The 14,273-nt window shown below is 44.9% G+C and overlaps 1 protein-coding gene across 1 annotated transcript in view; it reads right to left on the reverse strand.

Moving 5' to 3' along the window:
• The window catches only part of HADH (hydroxyacyl-CoA dehydrogenase), a 44,713-nt gene that overhangs the window by 14,105 nt on the left and 16,335 nt on the right, over nt 1-14,273 (reverse strand). The window contains exons 2-4 of the mRNA XM_055342462.1: nt 8,116-8,244; nt 5,058-5,215; nt 846-972 (exon numbers count right to left, since the gene is read on the reverse strand). Of these exons, the coding sequence (XP_055198437.1) occupies nt 846-972; nt 5,058-5,215; nt 8,116-8,244 (414 nt within the window). The remainder of the gene's footprint in view (nt 1-845; nt 973-5,057; nt 5,216-8,115; nt 8,245-14,273) is intronic.

A 14,273-nucleotide genomic window follows, 5' to 3' on the forward strand; every position in this document is an offset into this window, starting at 1 on the left:
GCTCCACATCCCCCACACTTCACACGGCAGTAACTCTTCAACCCCAGAATAAATGCTACTTTAATAGCAGCTGCTCCTCAGGCCCTGTAATTAGCCTCGTGTAAAAGGCAAGTTGCCACATCTCAGGTGCAAATTGTCTATGTGACTCGTCTCTCTGTACCCAAGTCTCCAAGCAAGCAGAAACAACCCAAAGAAGATCACTGGGAGCCCACTCCCCTCCATCTCAAGGGTCTGCGCTCAGGAGGTTCAGGCTATAGGGAGCTGCTTTAATAGTTGGGATCAGAACACAAGGGAGATGTGCCTCATCTGGGGACAATAAATACTAAGGCCCTGTGACCTGAGCCAGAAATCAACCCAGCAATGCTGGACAAGGGGGTACAGTGGCTCCTATGTAAAACCAGGCTGATAAAACTCCACTTACAGCCTAGAGCAAACTGACCTCACTGAGACAGTATAAACGTGTGGCTCTGCCCTCTGTGGTCTCATCAGCCAGTGGTCTGTACTGCTGTCTTCCTACTCAGGTGCCTCTTCTCTGCACTGCCCATCACATATGGCACAAATACATAAATGACATTCCACAAAGTTAGCAGCCCTCCTGGACATCACTGGTCAGACCACTGGGCTGTGAAGAGACAAAGTACAAAGGCCTTCCTAGATCTCAGGTGCTTTCTTCTGGCTCTCAAAGGACAGAGAAATGCTGTGGCCTGAGAAATGCTAGCCCAAAGACAACCTTCCACCCTCCTGTTAAAATCCACCCAAAGCAATCCCCAGCACAAAGGGTATGACTCAGGGAGCAGGACTGGGAAAGTTGGCAGAGCAAGCAGGCACATGCAACACCCGCTGACCTCCACAAGCTTCATCAAGGGTACTGGGTTGAAGAAATGGAGTCCGGCGAATCGGTCCTGTCTTGTGGTGGCATTGGCTATGTTGGTGATCTGCAGAGAGGAAGTGTTGCTGGCAAAGATGGTGTGTCTGTGGAGAGAAAGATGGTGAATTCATGGAAACAAACAGGACTACTCTGGATGTGATGCACAAGGCCATGGCCTAGCATCCAGATCTGTCGTCTTGACTCCTAGAGGAAGTGAGGGAAAAGAGATCTTCACACAAGAAGCTGAAATCAAGTGACTAGTTTCTTTTCTTTTCTTTTTTTTTTTAATTCATGATAGTCACACACAGAGAGAGAGAGGCAGAAACACAGGCAGAGGGAGAAGCAGGCTCCATGCACCGGGAGCCCGACGTGGGATTTGATCCTGGGTCTCCAGGATCGCGCCCTGGGCCAAAGGCAGGCGCCAAACCGCTGCGCCACCCAGGGATCCCCACTAGTTTCATTTAAAGTTTGAAATTTTGGGCCGCCCGGGTGGCTCAGCGGTTTGGCGCCGCCTTCAGCCCAGGGCATTGATCCCAGAGACCCAGGATCGAGTCCCACATTGGGCTCCCTGCATGGAGCCTGCTTCTCTTTCTGCCTGTGTCTCTGCCCCTCTCTCTGTGTGTGTCTCTATGAATAAATAAATAAAATCCTTAAAAAATAAAGTTTGAAATTTTAAATTAGGTAATTTAAACTCACCTGTTTCAAAGGCATATTTAATCCTACCAGTCTTTCATTTATTTTTAGGAGCAACATTTCTCCACTTTTATTAGTTGATTTTCATGGTATGTGGGGGAAAACGGAGGCTGCTACTTAGTCAATCTCAGTCACAAAATGAAACCCTAAGTGAGCACGGATTAATGAAGGAAAGGATGCACCACAAACCCTCAAAGTTAACAAGAGACCTAAGTCATTAAGATCTTTTCCCCTCAAGTGAAAAGCCTTAATTTTCACTAAATGGGAATTAAACTGAAGACAGAAGAAAGCCAACATGGTCCAGAAACAGCTTCAAGGTTGCACAGGTAGATCTGGGGAAGGAAGGATACATGTACATGGTATCTTGATAGTTCAAGATAGTCTGCTTATAAGATATCCCAAAAAAGCAGGGGTGCCTGGGTGGCTCAGCTGGTTGAGCATCCAACTCTTGATTTCAGCTCCGATCATGATCTCAGGGTCCTGCAATGGAGCCCCACATCCAAGTTAAGATTCTTTCTCTTCCTGTCTGTTGCTCCCCCAGCCTATTCACTCTCTCAAAAAGAAAAAGAAAAGGAAAAGGAAAAGGAGAAGGAAGGAAGGAAGGAAGGAAGGAAGGAAGGAAGGAAGGAAGGAAGGAATCTCCTTAAAAAAGAAGTACCATCCCCGGCTTGGCTTGGCTCTCGTTTCAGAAAAAAGAACAAAAAAAAAAAGAAGTACCATCTTTTTTTGTGTACATAATATTTATTTTTCAAAATCTGTAATGACTGAAAACAAATTCAATTTTTAAAGAGCACAGGAAAGCGGGGTGCCAAAGGCATTACAGGCACAAAGACAAGCAAGACTTCTAGGCTTTCCTATAGCGCCACCTTGTGGGTTCACATACATAAAACAGCCTAATGCTAATTAGAACCATACTGGCCAGATCAGTGCAGGAAGGGGAGTGGTACCTTACTGACCAGATTTGGGGGTTCTAGCTTACCCAAAAGGCAATACTACAATCTGCCTGACGTCAGGGGTGAGTGGGAGAAGAAACACAAGTAAGGATGACATAAGCCCTGTTCGGATGCACACCACAGACCACAGCAGTAGGGCCATGGGGCCGCCCCAAGGCTGTGCTGGCAGGGGCTGTTATACTCATAATGTGGTACCTTTCAATAGGTACCTTTCAATTCAGTTTCAATACAACTGAAGGGTGACTTGCATGCAGAAAGGAGATAGGCAGGCACACTGGAGAGCACATTTCATTAAAGGACTTTATCAAAGCCCAGTCCCGAGCGTCTCCAGTCCGAGGCACTCCCAGTATACATGTTAGCAGAAGGGGCAAGATGCTCCTCACAGACCTCTACCTCCCCATCTCCCAGTCAGCTGGGCTGGCTCTGCACCCAACAGCTCTCGCACTGCCTTCTTCCCACACAAACACAATGTTTGTTGTGACATATTAAACCTACTGGGTTGCCTTATCTTCCACGAAAAAGTACACTCAGACGTTTTCCTTGGAACACTGGACTCTTGGACAGTCTTTGGTTCTTCCCTTTCTGACACTCAGGTACCCAAAACACTACTTTCTTCTATGTACTAACAGACAATCGACAGCACAAACATAGTGATCATCAGCAACGCCCCCAAGCCTTAGTGTGGAGAACTCAAGCGAGGCTGGCAGGGAGTGCGGCAGACAGGAGAGGAGGACAGGACCCAGCTGGCGCTCACTGTGGACCTAGGCCAAGCTCTTTGTGTGCCTTCCTCAGACTACGAGAGTTGTGTTCCTTTCCAGGGTGTCAGGGCTGCCGTCAGGAACATGGCCACTAGCACGTACGCTCCTCTCTTGTTGCAGGAGTCACTACAGAACGAAACAGTCAAGGATACCTCAGTGTAGCTACTTAAACGAAACACAAAACTTAGTAGGTGTGCAATAAAGGTGGTGGTCTAAAATGAACACAAGAGTGTAGAGAAGGGACAGCTGATGGCCAAAAGCAAGGTCACATCTATGGTGTGCCCTTTCCCGTGTCACATCTGTGTGACATAAGCCTGCCTGAAAGTGCCTAGTACAGTACCTGACACACAGGAGGCCCTCAGGAGATGGAGCCAAATTAAATTAACATCCTAAACAACTATGTAAATAGATACCGCTACCCCTATTCTGCAGAGATCACTAGGGGAACTAGTCTTGAGAGACTTAGAGCTGGGAAGGTCTTGGAAATTATTCACTCCTAAGTGCTCATTCCAATTAGAGGGGAAAAAAACTGAGGGCCAGAAAGGTTTCATGACTAAGGACAGAGAGAGAAGAGGTGGGGACATGGCCCCAGGCCATCTGACTTTCCCCTAACAGTCCTTGCATTACTCACACTGACACGAGGGCAGTCAGACCTGCTAATGTCACTAAGGAATGACCAACATTTTAATAAAGGCCAATTTACTTGACTAAACCTCTCCTGGGGTGGAGGGTGCTGTTATTATTTCTGAGGGCTCCCTGCTCACTGGGGAGCCAATATCCGTACCAAAGAGTTTTCTGTTTCTGCAGTCCCTAAATGTCAACATAAAGAGCATAAGCACAGTCATCAGCAGAGTGACATACAGGTGACAGACGGGTCTCTTCTTTTGTCAGGGACAGGGCTTCTCCAGACACCAGGCCATACATCTATGAGGGCTGACATTCCAGCAGGCTGGCAGGCATGTGTCCCTCTTCAGCCACTCACTGCTCACTGGCTGCCTAAGAATTACTTCTGTCATATAATCTTATTCTGACTCAGTTCTAACCAAGAAGGGTGAAGTGTGGCTAATGGCTAACCAAGCCCCAAGGAGAACACGAATAAATCAGCCAGGTGTCACAACTGCCAAAAGCCCAAAGTCAAATACAAAGGAAGGCTTGGGACTCTGTAACCAAAAACTCGCTGCTGCTCATTGGCACAGCCAGTCCTGAGTCCCAGGCACCGGTATGCCTAACCTACATGGGGCTGACTCTCCCCTCCCAGCTTTTGCCAGGAAGCCTGGAAAGGAACTCAATGCTCCTGTAATGCTCCCAAGTGTTTTGACTTAATCCAGCTACAGCTCAAAACAGGATAACAAAGGAACTTTGTGTAGACAGGAAGGCACTCCCTTCAATGGCACCACTCTGTATGTTCCACTCAAACTACTCTGAGGTTCCTCGGCAGACATCTGAGGACATGCCCAAGCCTCTTCATCCTCTGGCCTGGGAAAGCCCATGGTCCAGACATTGCAAGAGACAGAAAACTGTCCCTGAGAGGACCCTCCACTTTACTGTGGGAAATTCCACCCTCATTTGGGGACAAAAATCAGATGAAGGCAGCCCAAGCCTTGGGAAGCAGTCTGGGAGCGGGTGGATGGAGAACAGGGGAAATTGTGTCATGTCTTCTGAAAACAGCTTTAAGGGAGCAGAAAGAGAAGTGGGCTTGGTGTCAAAAGACTCCCTCCCGGGAGGAAAGCCCAAGCCCAGGTATGGGGCCCTCAGACCCAGCAAGAACACCCAAGGGTCACGTACTCAGAGGCAAATTTGTCCAGCCTCTTGAAGAGCTCGTTTTTCGCCTTCAGATTCTCCACGATGGCCTCCACCACCAGGTCCGTGCTATGGACTACGGATGCCGCGTCCGTGCTGGTCGATATGCTGCTCAGGGTCTTCTCCACAAATTCATCGCCCGCCTAACGGTGGAAGGAAGAAGAGAGCACTCACTGGACCCACCGGACAACAGTGCATGATCTGCTGCTAAGGCAGAAGGAGAGAGGAGGGTGAGGACAGGGGAACATGTCCCACATGGAACCCAGAGTATCCAAAAACTCTGAGAAATAAAACTCCCCACATATCTGCTTAGGGACGATGGCATCTCACATACTTCTAGACACGAGCGCAAGAATTAACTGGGAACATCCCAAATGCTGGTTAACAATTCACTGCCGTGTACAGGCCGTAATCCTTCACGCTCTCTGTCAGCTCGGCTCCAGTTACTACAGGGTCCTCTTGAGGCACCTGTCTGGGCCTGCAATCTATCTGCCATCTCCATGCACAGTTGCAGGAAATACGTCCTGAGATGTGACCTTCCGGCAAAGAGTAAAAGCTTAGTTCACAGCACCACTCAGTCTGAGAAGTGGTGCTAACTATTCTTCTCTACTAGAGGCAGACAAGAGCGGAGTTAAGGGCAAGAGAGGGTGAGAGCGTTGGACTTCGGGGTCATTCTGCAAGAAGTAATCGCCCATCACGGGCCAGCTACGGGGCTTGCAAAAACACATCAGACACAGCCTCTGCTCACAGAGAGCTCGCAGTCCCACCTCCATCTGACCTGTGACCCCAGGTTTCCACAAACAGACCTCAGGGCAAAAGACAGCATCTCTATCAACTGCCATTTTATCTCAAATGGAATCTGTGCCTGGGTCATCAAAAAGGTCATCATCAGGAAAGGCAGACAAAACCATCATGGAATAGAACAACTCCTAGAGCTGTTCAGCAGAAATATACTGTAACATGAGAGGGCAGTTTAGATTTTCTGTTGGCTGTGCTATAAAAACTGAACAGGTAAAATTCATTTTATATAATCCAATCCATCTAAGGCATTACAATTTTAGCATGTAATCAATATAAAAAGCATTGAAATGTTTTATATTCTTTTCTCCTCTCAAGTCTCTGAATTCTGGTGTCTGCCTTGCAAGCACAGCATACCTTGATTCACACTAGCCCCACAACACACGCCCCACAGCCGCTTATAGTTAGCAGCCACCGTGCTGGTTGGTGCAGAGCCAGTGCGTAGGGCTTGTCAACCAGAGCAAGCTGGAGCTCACACGTCCCTCCTCCACCCACATCCCCGGCCAGAGATGAGAAACACCGAGAGAGGACACTCCTGAGGAGTCACTCGTCAGGAGGTGGGCATCTTGAGCATGGGCACTATTTTTTATTTATTTTTTATCCTCAGGGCCTGTGCCCAAAGGGGAAAAGCAGCAGAAGTTTGCAGAGCAAACAAATGAAAAATGCAGATTACCTGGGTTCAGACTCACTCTGTCCTCCACTCCAAACAACAGCCCAGGGCTCTTAAAAATCTCACCTGCCTGGACCCTCATCACAACATGCCCTACCTTAGGTCCCCCTATCATTAAGAATATGGGGGGACAGGTGACAGAGATGTTAATGTGCCTGTGAAGGAGAGGGTAAAAATTAACTCCACTCCTGCCCCTCTAATTTTTGAACAATGACTACATATTAAGAAAATACAAGTCAAAACTACAGTGAGATACCATGTCACCCCTGATGATGGGCTATTATTATGAAAAAAAAGAAAGAAAGAAAGAAAGAAAGAAAGAAAGAAAGAAAGAAAGAAAGAAAGAAAGAAAGAAAACAGCAAGTATTGGCCAGGATGTGGAGAAATAGGAACCTTCATACACTACTTGTAGGAATGTTAAATGGTTTAGCCACTATGGAAGACAGTTTGGTGGTTCCTCAAAAAGCCAAACACAAGACTGTCATATGACCCAGCAATTCTACTTCTAGTATATACAAGAAAGAACTGAAGGAGGAGTAGACAGACAGTGTATCAACACTCACTGCAGTATTCACAATGGCCAAAAGGTGAGAACCCAAGTGTCACTGACAGATGAATGGCTAAACAAAATGTGGTTGGATACATACAATGGAATATTATTCAGGCAGGAAGAAGAATGAAGTTCTGATGCATGCTATAAACTGGATGAACCCTGAAGACAGTACAACAAATGAAATTAATCAGTCACAAAAGGACAAATAGCTTGAGTCCACTTATATGAGGTCCCTACAAAAGGCAAATTCAGAGACAGAAAGTAGATTTGAGGTTACCAGGGGTTGGGAGGAGGAGGGAATGAGGAGTTACTGCTTAATATGTATAGCGTTTCTCTTTAGAAAAATGGAAAAGTTTCGTAAAGAGTGGTGATGGCTGCACAATAGTGTGAATGTAAGGAGATCAATCTTAAGCAACTTTAACAAGGTGGCAAAGGTAAACCACAATTCACCTGGTTGATTTCCTCAGTATTTCGAATTAAACATAAAGGTCCAATGAGAAAGGGTCAGTAAACCAGAGTTCCCCACCTTCTAGACATTCCTCAAGCTCTCATACCCCCTCTGCTGGTGGAGCGTGAGAATGACACTCTGTATTCTCTGGTAACTACATTACCAATGCCTGTAAGATATTATCTAAGCAATCAGAATTTTCTATCTAAATGCAATGTTTATTGTATCATTCTCTTTTTAATGTGTAAGTACCAAAATTCTCTTCCTATTTCTGCTCTCTTCTATCAGTATGACAAAACAGGTGATCTTCAATCCCAAATTCTCAGGGGACAGAATGAGTTTACTACCCGCAGAAACCTTCTCCCTGCTTCAAAACCTACCCAACAATATGGTTATTTACTTCTCCTGTTTTGTACTCAGTTCCTCACAGAACATTCAGGGATTATGTTATTTATACTGGTCTAAAGTTATGGGAAAATGAGCTTTACTCAACAAATTGAAAAAGCAAGCAAAGGCCACCAAGAGTGTTATGTTTGGAGGACTGCTCTTGAGGTCACATAAAACAAAAAATTACCTTGGGGTTTTCTGCAAACTTCTTCTTGGCCACTCTCCTAAGGCTTTCCTCAATCCCCTTCTTAGATTTTGCCAGTATGTCCTCTGTCTGGTCCACCAACACTACTGTGTGGCCAGTTGCTGCAGCAACCTAGAGTAAAGAAAGAAAAAAGAAACATAAAAGTTAAAAAAAAAAATAGAGTTTTGTATTTCATACAAACTCTGCCTCTATTCTCTTTAAAATACCAAGTAAACATAATAAGCCAACATCAACTGAACAAACACTATTTGCCAGGCACTGCTCTAGAGCCTTTACACGGAAGACAAATTCTCAAAAACACCTTATAAGGTTAAGTATGTGCACCATCATCACACAACAGGTAGGCAGCAGAGCTGGGATCTGAATCAAGGCTTTGAAGGCCACACTAGAACTACTCTCCAACTGTCCAATAAGGGAGCCACCAGCCATATGTGGCTATTTAAATTAACGGAAATTGAATAAAATTAAAAATCCAGTTCCTTGGTTGCACAAGCCATATTCCAAGTGCTCGACGGCCCATTCAGAGCACCTATCCCCCACCCACCATCTTTTTTCCTTAAAACTGGAGCATCCTGTGCAGCTTGACTGCTTAGTTCATCTCTTCTGTAATCCCTAAACCAGTAATAGGTAAGACTTCAATGATGATGGCAAAAAGATTCAGAGGACCAGGACACCTGCAGAACTCAGTCGATTAGGCATTGGACTCTTGGTTTTGGGTCAGGTCATGATCATGAGACTGAGCCCACCATGTAAGGCTCTGTGTGGAGTCAGCCTGAGATTCTCCCTCTCCCTCTCCCCTTGCTCATGTGTGCACTAACTGGCGCAAATATTATTATTATTACTCTCAAATAAATTTTTTAAAAAAAAGATTCCAAGGACTATTTAGTGACACAACTTCCATGAACATAGGTCGTTGGTGATCAGCCAATTTAGAGGAGCAATTCCCCAACCTACCTTGGCTGAAATTCTGAGGGTACATTTAATGCAGGTGCCCAAAGTTCACCTGAAGCCAGCTTAGTTTAGCCACATGTAGTGACAAGTCAATCCCTTTTTCATCACAATTTGCCAACAGCTTTGGCAAGGACTGTGGAATACATAGTGTGGCTAAAAGTAGGTCACTGGGTTACATTACAGGTAGGCATTAGACTCAGTTCAAGCCATAAGTAAGAAGACAGACGTGGCCTACCACAAACATAAGTATACAGGATGCCAACACAATTGAGATGCCCCTCAGGGTCCAAGAAGACCCCCACAGAACCAAGGCTCTAAAATTTCTGTTGATCAACAGAACACAGGAGATGAACAGGTTGGCTGAAATGAACCTGCCCAGAGATGACAGTAAGAAACAGTTTTAGACCCTGTTGTGATGCAAGATTTTTGAAACCAGGCAACCAAAATTCCAAACTGAAAACCAGAGACAAAAAAGTAAAAGAACAAAACTCAAAGGCAAAGAGTTCCAATCCCCTGAGCCAAGACTTCCAAAGAACACTTGTAAAAGTGTTAAGATGGGGTTTACGTGGAAGCTAATTACAACAGCACCTCTGGGTTCAGCCTGAGAAAGCTTCCTACCGAGGCTTCAAGTCTGAGCCTGTGGAACCTATGGGCAGGAGAATCAATACCGCCAGTGCCCCAGAGCCTGCCTGGAAACCAAGACAAGAGAGCACCACGCGAGGACAGGAAGATCTGCTAAGCACCGCTGGGTAACGAGAATCATTTTGATAAAAGGACAGAGGCATCCAGTGAACTTGCCTGGCTGGCAGAAACACAGGCTGCAGGCAGGCAGCGTGGCCCACGTAAAGCAACCATCAATCCAGAGAGCAGGCTTTCTCCCAGAGTAACAGCAGACTGAGGCTCATCTTGTCAACACCTCAAGTCACGTGGCACAAATTTGAACCCCTCATTAATTCAGAGTGAAAAAAAGCAAGAGCAAAATTTAGAAACTCTGCAGAAAAAGCAACACAACAGGCCCAAGACTGTTATCCTTAGAAAGGCCCCGGGCCTTTGCAGAGTTTCCATCCTTCCCTGACAAGAAGGGCTCGCTGGACCTGAAACTGCTTAGGCTCTGCGGTTTTTGCTGAACACCTACCTGCTTTCCTTCTAGGGGGCAGGAATTCTGCTATGTGCCAGGCAGAGAGTACCTGTGTGACCAGCCCCAGTAACAACCCAGGGCCCTGGGTCTCCAATAAGCACCCCTGGAAGAGGTTTCACATGTGCCATGACAACCTGTTGCTGGAGGAACCGAGTGTGTCCTGTGTGACTGCACAGGGAGAGGACTCTGGAAGCTTGCCCCTGCTTTCCTCCAGACTTTGCCCCTTGCACAGTTCTCTCTGTTGTTTTTGTTTTGTATCCTTATGCTGAAATAAACTGTAGCCAAGAGTATAATGATATGCTGGGTCCTGTGACTAACTCCCCAAACCTGGAGGAGTGGGGGCATTTGGTGGAGGATCCAGACACAGAAACTAAGACAACAAATCTCAAATCCCAGATGCAGCTGGAGATGAAAGTAAATTACTTTGAGGCAGGCACCCCTGGGGAGCAACAGCTGAGGGTAGGTGTGATGACCACTGATGGGGCACCTTTCTTGCAAGGTGGGAATGAGCAGAGTACCAGCGTAGGGATTTCCCATTTTTGTTTTGGCTCCTATGAGAGTTCCTGTGGAATGACACAAAGTCAATTTTACTTTGTCCCTCTCCATCTCTGACCTAGATCATCCTTTGAATAGGCCAGAAAGGATTCCCAGATTTCTACCTGCCTAGGTCCTGGTCTACTTTCCCCCTCTTTACCTCCAGCAGGCATCACCCAGGCTTTTTTGCTCCTCAAGGAGTTAGAGATAGCCATAAAGAAGTGGGGTGTGAGGGACAAGTGAGGGGTGATATTACCTTTTTTCCAGAAACCCACTTTCAAAGTTAGTATGTCATGTTTGGTTGGGAGTCATGGGGCATTTTTGGTTATGTAACAGGTAAGCCACAATGCTTTCCTTAGACAGTTGACACCTGAACAGCTTGGGGTTAGGGGTGCTGACTCCTTCTGCCTCGCCCCCTGCACTATTGAAAATCCACAAACAACTTTTGACTCCCTCAAAACTTAACTACTGTTGACCACAGGCCTTACCACTAACCACTAACACATATTTTGCGTGCTTCACATATTATATACCGTATTCCTAAAATAAAGCAAGCTAATCAAAAGGACAATGTATTTACAATTCTGTAAAAAAAATAGGGTTGCCTAGGTAGCTCAGTCAGTTAAGCATCCGACTCTTGATTTCAGCTTAGGTCATGATATCACAGTAGAGACATAGGTAGAAAAGACATTCTTATTTAAACCCAAAGTGGATATGGTTAGGTCTGAATAAAGAAAATATAGGCAAAAAAGAGAAAATTAAATTCGCCTTGAAATATTTACTATTTTATGAAGCAGCTTTAGTGCAGGTCACAATTTGAGTAGAAACAAATTAACAATACTACATAACTTCAGGTCATTGCAAGTTATAGCAACATTTTCATTCTACCCACCTGCATAGAGCAATGCACCCTGATCTTCCAGTCCCTTGCAATGATTTATTGCACACATACCCTAAGGACACTAGGTCAGCAGTATCTTGAGGGCAACTTCAAGCCCTCTTTGTCTTTGCAACTCCAAGTGCCTGGCCCATAGTCAGCACTTCAATGTTTACTTTTTAAATAAATGAACCAAAAAACAAACAATATTAGATGCTTAATAAAATTTCCACATGAGTCCAATGTTCTTTGACCGTATTTATCTACCCTAAATGGGGTTAGTATTCATTCCTCTCAACTGCTGTACGTCCAAATTGTTCAGCACTGAGATAGATTCAGGGTGCAAGCAGTCTATCCCCTGCCCCCATGAATTCTAGGTCAGACCTGAAAAGCTGCACGACTCTGATCGTCTCAGTAAGCTGAGGCAGTTTGGCTAGACAGCCACAGGCCACTTAATAAAGGCCAGCTTGTTTCTTTCTAAATTATTAATGCACCTGTCTTATTTCTCCTATGGGATCCCTGAGAGCTGGGAGAGCTTCCAGAAGTTAACAGTCTCTACCAACAATTATCAGAAAGAACAAAAGCCCTTAAAAAAAAAAAAAAAAAAAAAAAGGCCAAATGCAGCAAAATGAAGAGATGCAATGTACCAAGCATTTACTATGCGCCAGGCACATACTTTGCATTTTCCAACATTATTTCTGATCAGTCCAACAACCCTGTTGAAGCAGACATCATCTCTGTTTTGTAAAAGAAGGAATTAGAGAGATTGAATCACTTGGCCCAGTATCACTCAGCTGTTAAACTGTGAAGCCAGAGTTCAAATTCCAAGGCTGCCTGGCTCCAGAAATTTTCTTGTAATCTAGTTAGAGGGAGTACAAGGAATGCTGTCATATTTGCTGAGACAATCAGATTTCAAGATACAATAATAATAGCATTTTACAAAAATTGCTTACTTTTTTTTTGTATTCTCCTTCCCCCATGCCTTCTTTAGTAACTCTTATGGATTTGGTGACATCTATAAAAATTCCTCTTAAATAACATGTCAGTTCTTCCCCAAACTGGAGTCCTAATACACTTACACAGTCCTTATGAAAATGGCAGCACAATTCCATTTTGTAGATGAGGTAAACTGGGGCTTAAAGAGGTTCAGTAACTTGTACACTATCCCATGGTTAGGGTTAACAAGTGGTTTAATAACACACAGAAGCAGCCTTCAGTTCTATCAAATCACATTCATATTCTTGTATGACATGTATTCATGACTGAATAAGGTCATATTCACAGCAAAAATGAGCAGATAAACAAGAACATCCATCCAAACAAAAGACATCGGCCATGTGAGCATTAAAGCCTCAAAAGACACCTGAAATACCCTATGATTCTAGGACAGTTCTCAAAGTGTGGGTTCTGGACCAGCAGCACCAACCTCATCTGGGGAGGTGTTAGAAATGCAAATTCTCAGACTCCACTCCCAACCCAATATATCACAAACTACGGGTTGGGGCCAGAATTTTAGCAAAGCCTTCCTGTTGATTCTGATGGTCTAAGATCTGTGCTCAAATCTGGTCCCAGATTAAAATCAGCTGGGGAATATTTAAACCAACCAACGTCCCAACCTCATCTGCAGATACCCTGATTTATTTAGTGTGAAGGCACTGAGATTATGACCTGAGCCAAAACCAAGAGTTAGATGTTTAACTGACTGTGCGCCCTTAGGCACCCTTCCCTTTTAAGATTTATTTATTTTAGAGAGAGAACTCAGGAGCACACACACAAAAGAAACTCCCTCAGATGATCCTAATAGTGCAGCCCAAGTGCTAAAGTGTCACTCTAAAATAAAGAACTTATCTACCCTGGTTCCTATCCCCACCCACCCCAGCCCTTCTGGGTTGCCAACTATCTCCTCAAACCACTGAGTTTCCTAGGGAAGAAATCCCTTGAGAAACTCCACAACAAACCGAAACCTGAGTCCACAGAGGTTTTTCCATCCCTAGTAACAACTACAGTTTAGAACACTTCCTATGTGCCACACATCAGGCCTATCCTATCTCATTTATTTAACCAATTCTCAAGTATCAAATGCCAATTTTTTTTAAGATTTTTTTTTTAATTTATTCATGAGAGACACAGAATGAGAGAGAGAGGCAGAGACACAGGCAGAGGGAGAAGCAGGCTCCATGCACCGGGAGCCCGATGTGGGACTCGATTCCGGGTCCCCGGGATCGCGCCCCGGGCCAAAGGCAGGCGCCAAACCGCTGCACCACCCAGGGATCCCTCAAATGCCAATTTTAATAAGGTATCACTTTATAGTTTTATAGTTTATTCTCTTGAAGGCAATTTATGAGATTAAAATCTGCAATAAAAGAGCATATAAAATTATTATTTTTGACATTTAGAACAGGAAAATTCATTATGCAGCTACCACTACTCCCACAGTGAATTACTGATCCCAAGACAGGATCTAGGCAATATAAATATCTATATCTTGAGCATTCTGCTAACCGCTGGGAGGCTCAGTTCTTCAGCATTCAGAGCGCTTACATCTTTACCAACTGCTAGTAACCATTCTATTCTCCCACTTCTTTTCAGAGCCTCAAAATCCTCTTTTCATAATGACTTTAGTTTGAAAAACAATGACCT

Source organism: Nyctereutes procyonoides, unplaced genomic scaffold (assembly GCF_905146905.1).
Source record: "Nyctereutes procyonoides isolate TBG_1078 unplaced genomic scaffold, NYPRO_anot_genome, whole genome shotgun sequence".
In the NCBI taxonomy this organism is placed as follows: domain Eukaryota; kingdom Metazoa; phylum Chordata; class Mammalia; order Carnivora; family Canidae; genus Nyctereutes; species Nyctereutes procyonoides.